Source organism: Sciurus carolinensis, unplaced genomic scaffold (genome assembly GCF_902686445.1).
Source record: "Sciurus carolinensis unplaced genomic scaffold, mSciCar1.2, whole genome shotgun sequence".
Lineage (NCBI taxonomy): Eukaryota > Metazoa > Chordata > Mammalia > Rodentia > Sciuridae > Sciurus > Sciurus carolinensis.
Window position 1 is genome coordinate 649,615 of NW_025920152.1, and position 14,286 is coordinate 663,900.

General features: G+C 35.3%; 1 protein-coding gene and 1 pseudogene across 1 annotated transcript; one reads left to right on the top strand and one right to left on the bottom strand.

The window, feature by feature from the left end:
* Positions 1-3,047: 3,047 nt before the first annotated feature.
* On the bottom strand, positions 3,048-4,734 carry LOC124974514 (DDB1- and CUL4-associated factor 10-like; annotated as a pseudogene).
* A 1,594-nt stretch (positions 4,735-6,328) lies between these two features.
* LOC124974516 (non-histone chromosomal protein HMG-14-like) lies at positions 6,329-6,607 on the top strand. Its single transcript, XM_047537724.1, has one exon. The coding sequence runs from the start codon at positions 6,329-6,331 to the stop codon at positions 6,605-6,607; it is 279 nt and encodes a 92-aa protein (XP_047393680.1).
* The last annotated feature ends 7,679 nt before the right edge of the window (positions 6,608-14,286 follow it).

Consider the following 14,286-nt stretch of genomic DNA (forward strand, 5'->3'; position numbering starts at 1 on the left):
TGTAGATGGACATGATGCCTTTATTTATTTTTATGTGGTGCTGAGGAGTAAACTCAGTGCCTCACAAGTGCTAGGCAAGTGCTCTACCACTGAGCCACACCCCCAGCCTGCTGCTGTTAATTTTCAATTCTCATTTGTACAGCTCTATTTTTATGCATTGCTTCATATCCTCCATTTTCTTTTCTATTTCACAGACACTTACCCTGCTTGAGGTTTTTTAATGAGGAATGGACTATATGTATGCCCTGGGTCTATGGTATTTGAATTATTCTCATGGAAAAAATCAATCTTGTAAATGTTTTTTTACATGGTATAGAAGGTAAGATAAGGCCAGTGCTGTAATAAAAACCTTCCAGAAGATACTGAAAAAGTAAATTAACAGGCCAATTAACCATCCCTTATAAATGAAAGGGCAAAATAATAGAGTATTTTGCACTATCTTTGGACCAAATCAAATAAACAAACAAACCTAGGTTTGAATCCAAGTTCTGCTACCCACTGCCAACTCTGTCATTTCAGACAAGTCATTTATGGTTTCTAACACATCATCACAACCTCCAAAGACTTGGGGCTCATTCCAAATACTTTAAAAGTTTTTGTGGGGGCTAATAGTACAGCAGGTACATTATTTAACATGATAAGTTCCCTAAAGGGGTTCAAGAATCATTGGCTGGGACTGGGGATATAGCTCAGTTGGTAGAGTGCTTGCCTCATAAGCACAAGGATTTTGGTTCAATCCCCAGCACTGCCAAAAAAAAAATCATTGGCTAAACCTGGAGTTGAATGACATGTGGGTCCAGCATCTGACAGAATCTTTCCAAAGTTAATACAATCTGCAGAGTCTTCTTTTGAATATCAGTTTGATTTGTACTTCATAGCTTTTTAAAATAATTTTCAGTGTTTTTATGTACAAAATTTTATTCTTTTAAATATTTTTTATCTTTATGAAATTTATGGCAAGCCTGCATTTTCACTGTCCTTTCATGCTGATTTTTTCAATAACTACAAAATTTCCAATTTTTTCAACATCTGTGGTAAGATAATCTAATTTTAAACTCTGTCTTAGAGTCAACATTGTTCTAAGTGAGACAGAACCTCTTACACATTACACACATTTACATGTGTGTGAATGGCTATTTGGCAGGTCTCATAATGTCATTTTTATTCATCATTTTTATTTTGGTTATTTAAACATTTCTGTAAGATTTCAAGTACTTTTCTTCTTATGGCTGGAATCTCAGCATCTACTCTCAAGTCTTCTTTTCTCAATCTATCAGTCAGTTTAAGGGTAGTCACAATAATGCAACTTAATGACAAAGTGTTCATAAGTCATTGAATTAACAGCCAGCATATCTTAGAAACTGCCCTGAGCAAGGAATTAGGAAACTTGAATCCCTGTCCTGGTTTTGCCACTAACTTTGCAGGATGACCTTAGGCGAGACACTTAACTTCTCTCACTTGTCAAATAATGCAATTAATTACATTCCAAGTTTTTTCTATCTTTAAAACACTTTTGTTTACTTATTAAATAATCAAAACACCTTGTGGGAATTATGTTAAGCACCAGATGGGTATAGAAGTATGTACTGCTGTTTAAGACTATGTTTTTAAAATTGTGATTCAGAGATCACCTGGGCTCTATTTAAAACTACAGATTCCTGTCCTCTCCCTACCTAAACCAGAATCTCCTAAGATGAGGCACAGGTTTCTGCATTTTCATGAACTCTCTCTTCAATGATTATAATGCACCCTAATGTTTGAGAACCATTAGCCTAAATGGTTTGTGACTAAAGAGGGCAAGGCTAGTGCATGGCTTAAATTACTCCAGCCTTTGGAAAATTCCTTCTAAACATAACGCTTCCATGTGGGGGAGACTGGAAGAAAGCTGTCCATTCAACAGAGCAGCAGTCTTGTGCTTGCCCCTGCCTGATGCTTTCACTTGCTGTGCTCCATAACAAACAGAAAAAAGGTATTCTTACCAGCACTTAGTCTTGACACCCAGGTCACTGCCAGGGTTATGACAATAGCTTGAAGAGGACTGCAGTATTCTGCTGGCTAATGGTAAGTTAAGCTTCTGACCCTTGGCTCAAGGAAGAAAGATGAGTAAAATGCCATTTCTTTACTCTTAATTCCTGCCCCCCCCAATACTGTTAATATATCACTCTGGCAGAGAAAACACAGAAAGTCTTAATCACATTGTTCCATCACTCTGTGGCCACACACTGAGTAATGTTTAAATCCTCTTCTGAACAACAGAAATGACCAAAGTTCATTCCTTGTCCTCCTGTCCTTTCTGATGTTGATAGGAACTAAATACCAATTAAAGGCACATGTGAGAGATTATAAATTCATACAAGTAAATTACAAAGAGAGGTGGTAGCATTTCTTCTAGAATTTCACAAAATCTCTCACATGAAAAAAATCTGTATGATTTTTAACAGGAAACTTAAAAGACATTTCGTTGCAAGACTCTAATAGTTATAAGATAGATGCTATTATCTGTGCTCAATATAGGGAAATGACAGCAACTTTAAAAGGCCAAATACATTGATAAATAAAGATAATTTTTTTTTTCAACAACTGGTATGCCAACATCCAACTTCTGAGTTTTATTTAATATTCGTGTCATGGGTTTCTCTTATCCCAACCAAAACTCCTCTGCCAAATATCCATAAAATTCATACCAACATACCAAAACCAAAAAAGAGAAAGGAAGGATGAAGGAAAGAAGGAGGGAGCAGAGGGAGGCAGAGAGAGTAGGAGGGAATTTAACTACCATGCAAAATAACCATAAGAACTGGAGTTCAGCAGCACAAGCCAGCAGGAGCAGAGGAATGCTGAAAAGGACGATGCTGCATAGTCTACTTGGAGATGCCTGTATGATGCTGGATGATCAAGTACTCAGGTCACAGGTGTGTTCATGGACCCATAGGAACCAGGATCTTGACCCAAACTCATAAGATCTTCTGAAAAGAAAACACTTCACCTAAATTGAAGTAATTAGTAAGTCAACACCAGAAGAGTTCCTTATTTGATGTAAGTTGTGCCTAAAACTTTGGCTGATACAAAGAGACCCATCCACTAAGGCACCCTGAGGCTATCTGACAATGTGTTGGTGAGAACTTTGTTGTCAGTACCACATCATTGTGAGAATACAGAGATGGGATAACGAAGAGGACTGGATTCTCTGGGTAAACAGTCAACAAGTTCACTGCATTGTTTGTCAAATCCCAACAAGCGAATCCTGTAGCCATGTGGGGAAGAAATCATTCGTCCATCAGGGCTGAAGCAAAGTTCTTTGATATAACCCCTGCCTACATTGGCTTCTTCAATGTTATGGGTCAGTTGTAGGAAACATCAAGCTGAGACTGGTCACACTGGAGCTCCTTCATGGAATTCACAGACACAAGTCTACTCCTGATCTTCAGTGTTGCTTGAGCACCAAGAAGAGTGGCCCAGCCTTTGGGATGCAGCTGTAAGGATCTTATGCATTTTCCATGGTCTCTCTCACCAGAACTTCAGGAGTTAAGACTTCAAGACTATTTCATGGTGAAAGTCCTTCTCTTTGGGAGGTTCGTGACATGTACTTCTCAGAAGATGAATTAGAAACATTATGATGACAAGGTGAACCAGAAACTCTAGGACCAGATGAACTTGATGAAGTGCTCAAATCTGAACTTGATGTAGTTCTTGCTCTCAAAATGGGATAGCTGCCTACTTCTAAAGACTTTGTTAAGTCAAGATCATGCAAAATCAAGAGATATCCGGAGGACGTTGAGATCAACATTTTGGAATAATCTGGTGTTAGTCTAATTCGCATAAGAAAACGAGTGTGAAATAATTTCTTATGTGGACACCTATCTTCTATACACCTGTTAGTGTCCCAAATAATGACATTTCCATCAAATCCTGATGTTACTAAGAGTCTTGTATTAGTATCATATTCGATATTCTTCACCCAGCTAATGTGACCATGTAAAGCGCATACTTTGGTGTTCAATTTTCTCAGATCCCATAGTGCTATTGTAATGTCATCAGAGCAGGTAGCGAACAGCCGGTTATCAAGAAATCTGATATTATTTACACAGTCTTCGTGAGCTTCAGAAAGAGTTTTTATGTGCTTTGAAGATATAGGGTCAAAAAGCAGAACTTCAGTCTGTTCACAAGCAACTGTCAGCACTGACCCATCGGGCGAGTACTCCAGGTTGAAGACCGCACCATGGATGTGGGTGCTGAGGTACACCGAGTCCGCGGGGTGGATGGAACCATAGAGGTTAGTCATGGTGCGGAAATTGTCCGCCGCCGGGTCCACAAACAGCCCGCGGCCCAGGCTGCGTTCTCTCAGCCACCCGGACAGTCTGGCGCCAGGGCCACCCAGGACCGCGCTGAGGCCCTACGGACCCCGGCTCCTGGTCCTGCAGTCCGCCAGGGCCGCGGACGCGGCGGGGAGGGAGGTGATGGCTCTCCCTGGGCGGAGGCTGCAGAGGACTCTACAGCTCCGGGCGGCGCTAGCTCTACCACAAGCGCGGCCCGGGGCAAAGCGGAAGAGCCAGGGCCGCGAGGTCTCCCGGCGGCCGGCGGGGGAAGGGTCGCGTCAGCCCCGGGCTGCGCAGGCACGGGCAGGGCAGCGGGAGGTGGCGGCCTGGCGGCTGCCGCCTGTTCCCCAAGCGGCGCCGGCTCCTCAACCCCGGCGGCCAAGTCCCCACCTGGGCTCCGGGGCCCAAAGGGAAACATAACCAGTACCCCCGCCCCCAGCTCCCAGCCGCTGTCCCGCCGACACAAAAACTTTTTAAAAGAAAAACTTTGCTTTGAAAGAAGGGAAAGAGAATTAGAGATTTAAAATGTGCTGGCTATCAACTAGGAAGAAAGGAAAGAGGAAGGAAGGAAGGAAGGAAGGAAGGAAGGAAGGAAGGAAGGGAGGGAGGGAGGGAGGGAGGAAGAAGGGAGGGAGGGAGGGAGGGAGGGAGGGAGGAGCAATCAAAATCCGTCAATTTAGTCAATATAATGAAAAAAACAAAAACAATGCACAGCAGAATGATCAAATTTACTGGATTTAAATTTCATCTACTTATGGTGAAAAAACAATAAATTTATTACTACATACACAAAAGTCATAATATTAGCTAAAACAAGGAAAATCAAAAAGTTATTTTTATTTTATTAGATAATTACCAACTTATAAATATGCCTGGAATTTTGTTGATTTTAGAGCCTAGAACTAACCTGAGTGTCACAAAGATTAAAGATTATCTCTAATGAATATATTTTGTTTTTTTAAATTTTTCTTTGTCTATTCAGAGTGGTTTCAGAATAATGTCTTAATTATTTTCACGATTTAATAAATGAAAAGACCTGTGTTGTAAAATATATAGGAAAATGGACAAATTTTAAGATGCAAATGGACTAAGAGCAAATTAATGTATTTTCTTATATGAAAAATTACTAAAAATATGAACACCTTTTAACTCATAATATTCTTCCAAAATATGGCAAGTTTGTTGATGAACAAACAAACCACTATTTATATATATTTATATATCAAGATGGTTATAATGACATTATTTACAGTATCTGAATAATGGGTACAGCTTCTACATGTACATATTAAGGGATGGATTAAATTTTACCATATCCGTTACATGAAACAAAATTTATGATGCAAATTTATTTACTGGAATTGGTCAATAGGTATAAAGAGGTAAGAGAGTTGAAAAACACTTTTGATCCTGGTTTTGAAAATACTTATCCATCAATAATGATTTATAAGCCTAAATATAGGATCTTATCCAAAATCAATAGTGTATAATTCTTTTCTATTTTATATTGAAATTTATTTCATAAATATAAAAAAATTGACATCCTATTCCTAAAATAAGTTTCTTGAGATACATCTGCCATATTGTGGTTTAAGAAAGTGTCTTGTGATGAATGCCCTCTATGGTTGACACGTTCTATAGTATGGAGATTGGTGGATAATGGCAAAAAGCTCCATGTTGTGATATGTGTATTTGAATACAAGATATATGCTGATCTGATCAATAGGAAAGGGCATTCTTGAATGTTTCAAACTGCAAAACTGGTAGTGACCTTAATTTTTATTATTACTGTCTTATTTTATATGTTTAAAATAACAAAGTTCAGAGACATTGAAATCGTCCATAGTTATTTCTCCAGTTATGGTAAAAAAATGCATTAAAATAAATGAATATTTAGTGGGTTGCAGCAGCTCAGGAGGCAAGAGCAGCAGCAACAGACAGGCGGCACAGCTTCAGAAGGGTCCAGCCAGCTGTGGTCCGGAGCACCCACACGTGTCCTGTGCTCAGCCGGGATGCCCTTCAGGAAGGTCAGCTCAGCAGAAGGCAAGGTGAAGGAGGAGCCCAAGAGGAGGTCCCCAAGTCTGTCTTATAAGCTTGCTCCTACAAAGACAAATATCAGACCCAGGAAGAGGGTGGGCAAGGGTAAATCTTGGGATAAAAATGTTCCAATAAAAAGGAAAAGGGGAGAAAATGGAAAACAGACTGAAGTGGCTAAACTAGAAATTAGAGAATTAACTGCAGAAAATGTAGAAAGAAAACATGAGAGTCCAACCTCTGATGAAGCAGAATAGAAAGAAGCCAAGTCAGATTAATCATTTGTACACCATGTCTTAACAGTGATCCTGTCTCCCTTCTTGTACAATCCAGAGGAATATTTTTATCAATTATTATGTAAATGCAAGTTTTTGTGTACTCTAGAAACATTTTTAAAAAGGAGAGACTCCCAGCTCATCCCATTTTTTTAAACTCTAAGTGATTATTTTTAGAAGTGAAATTATTTACTTGTTTATTTTCGGGTACATACAATTTTGGGATATTGAATTATGGGAAGCTTACGCTCTTTTGGCTGTTAGCTTAACATTCCATAGGTGGGGTTTACTTTTTGTATCCTACAATTCAAAGCATATTAAATGGCAATTGGAGCCACGGTCATGCATTTAATGTCTTGAATATTTTAAATGACTTCTATTCCTGTGCTTTTTAGAATTGTTTCCTGAAGAACACTACTACTGGATCATTGCTGTTAGAATCATGTGTACTCTGTAACATCTTTGGTCATGAAAGTCTAGTTTTTCTAATAAAATTTTAATGTTTTGTGAAAGATGGAAAATTTGAGTATGTGACATTTTGAATTAGCAGGACCTAAGTAACAACAGCATTCAAGGACACCAGTACTTGATATTTTAATTAATAAATATTTGCCTCCAAATGCAAAGCTGGAAAGTCACAGGAATAACTAAAAAAGAATCACAGTATAAGGCTTTTTAGATTTCTGGTATGTGTATTAAAAATTGTGTACAAAGTGAGATATAGCTTATCTGGGGATATAGCTCAGTTGGTAGAGTGTTTGCCTTGCATGAAAAAGGCCCTGGTTCAATTCCCAGAACCACATAAAGAAAAAAAAATGTATACAGAGTGAAATGTCTGTGTACTGATTCTCAATATAGTTAATAAGATCTCAATTATGAAAAAAATAAGTGAACATTTAATAAAAATGTTTTCCTAATACATATACTAAAACCTGATTAAAATAAGAATAATACAATCAATATTGCAGAACTTTTATTATGCTAAAATAATTAGGAAATGTTTAGAAAAGTGCTTTCCTTTTCAAAGGAATCAGAATTAATAGTGAAGATGATAATGGTGATATTGATGTTGAGAATGAGAGCAACTGTGTGAAACAATTCTGTCATACCAGTTGTTCCTCCTGCTTATACACTGTCAATACACCTGATGCTAATGTATGCATTTGTGGTACATTATTTCAAGTCCGCATATTCCTTCCAGTCCAATATATATGGCAGTATCCACAGCATTGTTGATCCTACATCCAGAGGGAAGACCTGTGATTTTTTTTGATAAAGTAAATGTGATGAAACTTATATTATAACAACTTGGAGTTCAGGCCTCAGGAGCTTCCTTGAAGTTTCCAACTGTGCCATCTGTAACATTCCTGTGAGCTCATAAAATAATAGTGAAGGCTATGAAGTTTAATGAGGAATGTTCAAACTGTCAGATGTGTTATTGAGAAAATTTACATGTTCAATTTCAACCAATCCTCTAATTAGTCCCTAATGCAATTAATTCTTGAGAACCATTGAGTCATTGTGAAAGCCTAAATTTTATGACTATGTGATGCCTAAGAATAGATAATAGATGCAAGACAGCCTTGATTTTTATGAATTCTCACTTTGGTAATTTTAATATGCCTCTTTAAGCCTTTACTTTTTAAGGAAAAAAATTATGGGGTTTTTTTCTAAATATTAATAACATAGTGAGCTGAGTAATGTTCTGTTTAAGGCAAAATATTTACTGTTTATTCTGGCATAGGTATGGATCAATAATAATGAATACATAAAATGCTGCTTTCCATAGGACGTGATTTTATAATTAAAAAACTAATGAAATTGGTCTATTTAAATTGTGTACGTACTCCTCGTTCAGTTTAGGCAATTCATATGTCTCTAGAAACCTGTTGATGTCTTCGAAATTTTCTATTTTGTTGGAGTATAGATTTTCAAAATAGCTTCTAATTATGTTTTGTATTTCAGTCGTGTCTGTTGTGATATTTCCTTGATCATTCTGAATTTTAGTAACTTGGGTTTTCTCTCGTCTTCTCTTTGTTAGTGTGGCTAAAGGTTTATCAATTTTGTTTATTTTTTCAAAGAACCAACTATTTATTTTGTCAATTTTTTGTATTGTTTCTTTGTCACCAAAAGCCTACCAACAAAGAAAAGTCCAGGACCTGATGGGTTTTCAACCGAGTTCTACAAAACCTTTAAAGAAGAGCTCATTCCAATACTTCTCAAAGTATTCCATAAAATAGAAGAGGAGAGAACCCTCCAAAACTCGTTCTATGAAGCCAATATCACCCTGATACCTAAACCAGACAGAGACACATCGAGGAAAGAAAATTTCAGACCAATATCCTTAATGAACATCAATGCAAAAATTATCAACAAAATGTTAGCAAATCACATACAAAAACATATTAAAAAGATAGTGCAACATGATCAAGTGGGTTTCATCCCAGGAATACAAGGTTGGCTCAACATCAGGAAATCAATAAATGTCATTCACGGTATCAATAGACTTAAAGTCAAGAATCACAAGATTATTTCAATAGATGTAGAAAAAGCATTTGATAAAATACAGCACCCCTTCATGCTCAAAACACTAGAAAAAATAGGGATAGTGGGAACATTCCTTAACATTTTAAAGGCCACCTATGCTAAGCCCATGGCTAATATCATTCTAAATGGTGAAAAACTGAAAGCATTCCCCCTTAAAACTGGAACAAGGCAGGGATGCCCTCTTTCACCACTTCTTTTCAATATTGTCCTTGAAACTCTAGCCAGAGCAATTAGACAGACCAAAGAAATTAAAGGGATACGAATAGGAAAAGAAGAACTCAAACTATCCCTGTTTGCTGATGATATGATTATATACTTAGAGGAACCAGGAAATTCCACCAGAAAACTTTTAGATCTCATAAGTGAATTCAGTAAAGTAGCGGGATATAAGATCAATGCACATAAATCTAAGGCATTTTTATACATAAGTGATGAATCTTCAGAAAGAGAAATTAGGAAAACTACCCCATTCACAATAGCACCGAAAAAAATAAAATACTTGGGAATCAATCTCACAAAAGAGGTGAAAGACCTCTACAGTGAGAACTACAGAACACTAAAGAAAGAAATTAAAGAAAACCTCAGAAGATGGAAAGATCTCCCATGTTCTTGGATAGGAAGAATTAATATTGTCAAAATGGCCATACTACCAAAAGTGCTATACAGATTCAATACAATTCCAATTAAAATCCCAATGATGTACCTTACAGAAATAGAGCAAGAAATTATGAAATTCATCTGGAAGAATAAAAAACCCAGAATAGCTAAAGCAATCCTCAGTAGAAAGAGTGAAGCAGGGGGTATCGCAATACCAGATCTTCATCTCTACTACAAAGCAATAGTAACAAAAACGGCATGGTATTGGTACCAAAATAGAAAGGTGGATCAATGGTACAGAATAGAGGACACGGACACAAACCCAAATAAATACAATTTTCTCATACTAGACAAAGGGGCCAAAAATATGCAATGGAGAAAAGATAGCCTCTTCAACAAATGGTGCTGGGAGAATTGGAAATCCGTATGCAACAGAATGAAACTAAACCCATATCTCTCACCATGCATGAAACTAAACTCAAAATGGATTAAGGACCTCAGAATCAGACCAGAGACCGTGCATCTTATAGAAGAAAAAGTAGGTCCAGAGCTTCAACATGTTGGCTTAGGACCAGACTTCCTCAACAGGACTCCCATAACACAAGAAATAAAAGCAAGAATCAATAACTGGGATAGATTCAAACTAAAAAGCTTTCTCTCAGCAAAGGAAACTATCAGCAATGCGAAGAAAGAGCCTACAGAGTGGAGAAAATCTTTGCCAATCATACTTCAGATAGAGCACTAATCTCCAGAATCTATAAAGAACTGAAAAAACTCTACACCAAGAATGCAAATAATCCAATCGACAAATGGGCTAAGGAAATGAACAGACACTTCACAGAAGAAGATCTATAAGCAATCAACAAACATATGGAAAAATGTTCAACATCTCTAGTAATAAGAGAAATGCAAATCAAAACACCCTAAGATTCCATCTCACCCCAATTAGAATGGTGATTATCAAGAATACAAGCAACAACAGGTGTTGGCGAGGATGTGGGGAGAAAGGTACACTCATACATTGCTGGTGGGGCTGCAAATTAGTGCAACCACTCTGGAAAGCAGTGTGGAGACTCCTTAGAAAACTTGGAATGGAACCACCATTTGACGCAGCTATTCCACTCCTTGGCCTATACCCAAAGTACTTAAAATCAGCATATTACAGAAATACAGCCACATCAATGTTCATAGCTGCTCAGTTCACAATAGCCAGATTGTGGAACCAACCTAGATGTCCTTCAATTGATGAATGGATAAAGAAACTGTGGTATATATATATATATATATATATATATATATATATATATATATACACATACACACAATGGAATATTACTCAGCCATAAAAAATGATAAAATTATGGCATTTGCAAGCAAATGGATGAAATTGGAGAATATCATGCTAAGTGAGATAAGACAATCTCAAAAACACAAAGAACTAATGATATTGCTAATAAATGGATGATGACACATAATGGGGGGTGGGAGGGGTTAGTGTTAGGGTTAGAGTTAGGGTTAGGGAGAGGGGCAAGAATGGAGGAAGGAAGGACTGTATAGAGGGAAAAGAGGGGTGGGAGGGATGGGGGGACGGGAAAAAATAACAAAATGAATCAAACAGCATTACTCTAATGTAAATTTATGATTACACAAATGGTATACCTTTACGCCATGTACAAACAGAGAAACAACATGTATCCCATTTGTTTACAATAAAATAATAAAAAAAACTAATGAGACCAATTTAAAGGGACTTCCTCATTTTTTCACTTCTTTCAGAGTAAAAAGAGTTGAATGTATTGGAGAACTGCAAACAGTAAAATGTATGTGGTAATTAAAATTATTGTCATTTAATCAATTTGGTGTTACTTAAGAACTATTGTTTTTAATTGAACTTGTAATCCTGTGGTGAATTTTTTAGACATTCATTAGAAATTATGAATATGTACAGTAACCATGTACCCTAATTCCAATTTCTATAATATTAGCATCTTGTGTTAGCAGTGATAAATTTATAATTGTGAAACATCTAATAATTTTATATAATTATTTACTATGTCCATATTGTATTCAGATTTCTTTAGTTTTTCCAAATTTCCTTTTCTGTTCCAGGATTCCATTAAAAATATGTAGTAAGAATAAATTTTTTAAAAATTGTCACTATAATGAGTAAATTAGATGACAGTATAAACTCTTTTTAAAAATACAATTTTTCTTTATTATTTGCATAATAGTGAACTGCCCACTAAAAAATTAAATAAACTAAAATATCCAATACTGATTGACTAAATAACATGCTTCTAGATTATCCTAACAAAATTTTATAATATTTTGAATTGAATAAGAGATAATACAAACAACTTATCAAACTTTTTTCAAGCCCTCTGAAGCAATGCTTCATTGCTTTGCTTATATATTAATAAAATAATAATTAACTAAATAATTCTAAAATTAATGACCTAAACTTCTCACCTTTCAAGGCAGAATATGGAAATACATTCAAATGCAAATTACATAAGATACATAAGAGAATAAAATAAATAACACTGTAGAAAATTAATTTTAAAATATTAGAAATAAAAAATGTAGATTATTTTGTTTGGGAGAAACAAGTTATTTTTGTAGGCTTTACCTCTTGCAAATCATTTTTTAGGAAGTCTGATGTAAGTGAATGGATAAAAAGAGTAAGAAGTTACAAGGGAAAATATCAGGAAAGAATTATGTCAGTCCTACAGGTATCTTGCTTAAATTGTCAAATAGCCTATGGAAATTTTTTACAATATATGTGACTATAGACTCACTAGACTGACAAAATCAGAAAGAGTGATGTTAACTAAATGTAAAAGGGAAAGGAGGAACTGTAATTCTCACACTGTGGTAATGAGTGTCTAAAATATTTCAAGCACTATTTTGGAAAATTGCTCAGCAGGCTTTCATTTACTTAAACAACTAGACAATTTCACATTTAGGTATTTATCCAAAGCAAGTGAAAAATTATGCAAATGTAAATAGTTTAATGGCAATGCCAAGAGACACTTACTAACATTAGCTCTAATTGGGAACACAAAGAGTCCTCAACAGATATCTGGTAATAATAATAAATACACACACATACACAATTGAAAATAATTCTGCATTAAAATGTATTCAGATCTAAATTTAATAACTGAATCTCATAAAACTATTACCTTGAGTAAAAAAAGCCAGATATGAAAAGTACATATCACATGATTCTATTTATGTGAAATTTTAGAAAAGAATACATTGATGTAATCTAACAGAATCATACATAGTTGACTAAGACCAGCTGGGCAGAAATTGTCTCCAAGGAAATGATGAATGTCTTATACCATAATAATGTTTGTGGTCACAGGGTTTGTAAATTTGTCAAAACATATTTAATTTTAAATTAAATGTTAGTATTTTACTGTAGTTAATTATACCCAAATAAAATTGATATAAAATATATTAATGATGTCCCAGATTTATAAGTGCCACCTTTAAGACTTTGATTAATTATAGAAAATCCAATCATAAGCAATGTTATAGTAGTATTACCTAACTCAGCTGTGATGTGAATTGCAATTTTATAATTTTCAAAATATGTAAACTCAATTGTTGATTTGTATAATAACAGATATTTTTTGGTTGTGGTGGAATATAGGAAACATAAAAGATTATTTCAGGAGCTTCTTAAGAAGGATTCCTATAATAAAATAGGGTTTATTTCCATTTTAGTCAGAAAAGCAGTTCTAAGCAGTTCTACAAAAGTGTTCTTGTAATCCAGAAATTTTGCCATTTCTTCAAAGTTGCTGTTCGTTACTTGGTAATTCTGGAATTTCATTTTATTTCTTAGTAAAATTGCCTCTGAATCTATTTTTTGTCTTTGCTTCTTCCACTATGTCTATCTTCTAGCACTGAAGTTATCTTCTGTATTTGATTATATACTTTACCTCTCATTTCTAAAATGTTCAACTACTTGGTTTTTTAATTGTTATTTAATACATATTTATTCTCATTTGCTCTTTATTTACATTGCTTTATTCCACAGATTAGAATGTGCACATGGAGAATTCTGGCAATTTATTATTTATATTAACATGATCATTCATTTTAAGTATATTTTACATATAATAGATATAAAGAAATGCCCTTTATTGGTAAATCAGATGAAACCTAAGCTATTTTTGAAAATTCTCAATTGTCATTTGGCTGCTAACATAATGTTGAACTTATTTCACTTTAGAATACTCAGAAGGTTTGGTTTACATTTCTTGAGCTACTAATTGAGGTATAGTGACACAAACACAGAGTTAGAAGCACTAAGATAAAACATGAATGCTCCTTTTAAAATGTTGTATACACAAAGTAATTGAAAAGAAATTGTATTTAGTCAAGCTAGTGTGACATTGAATGTCTTGTGGAGAAATTTTTCAGTTAGAAAATTTCACATTTTCAACTGATATGGAACATATGACTAGGAAGCACCCTAAATATTTTGTAAAGGTTTTAAAAGGATT

What these genes read in the sequence shown, in the direction of transcription:
- LOC124974516 (XM_047537724.1), top strand. Translation starts at nt 6,329, where the DNA reads ATGCCCTTCAGGAAGGTCAGCTCAGCAGAAGGCAAGGTGAAGGAGGAG.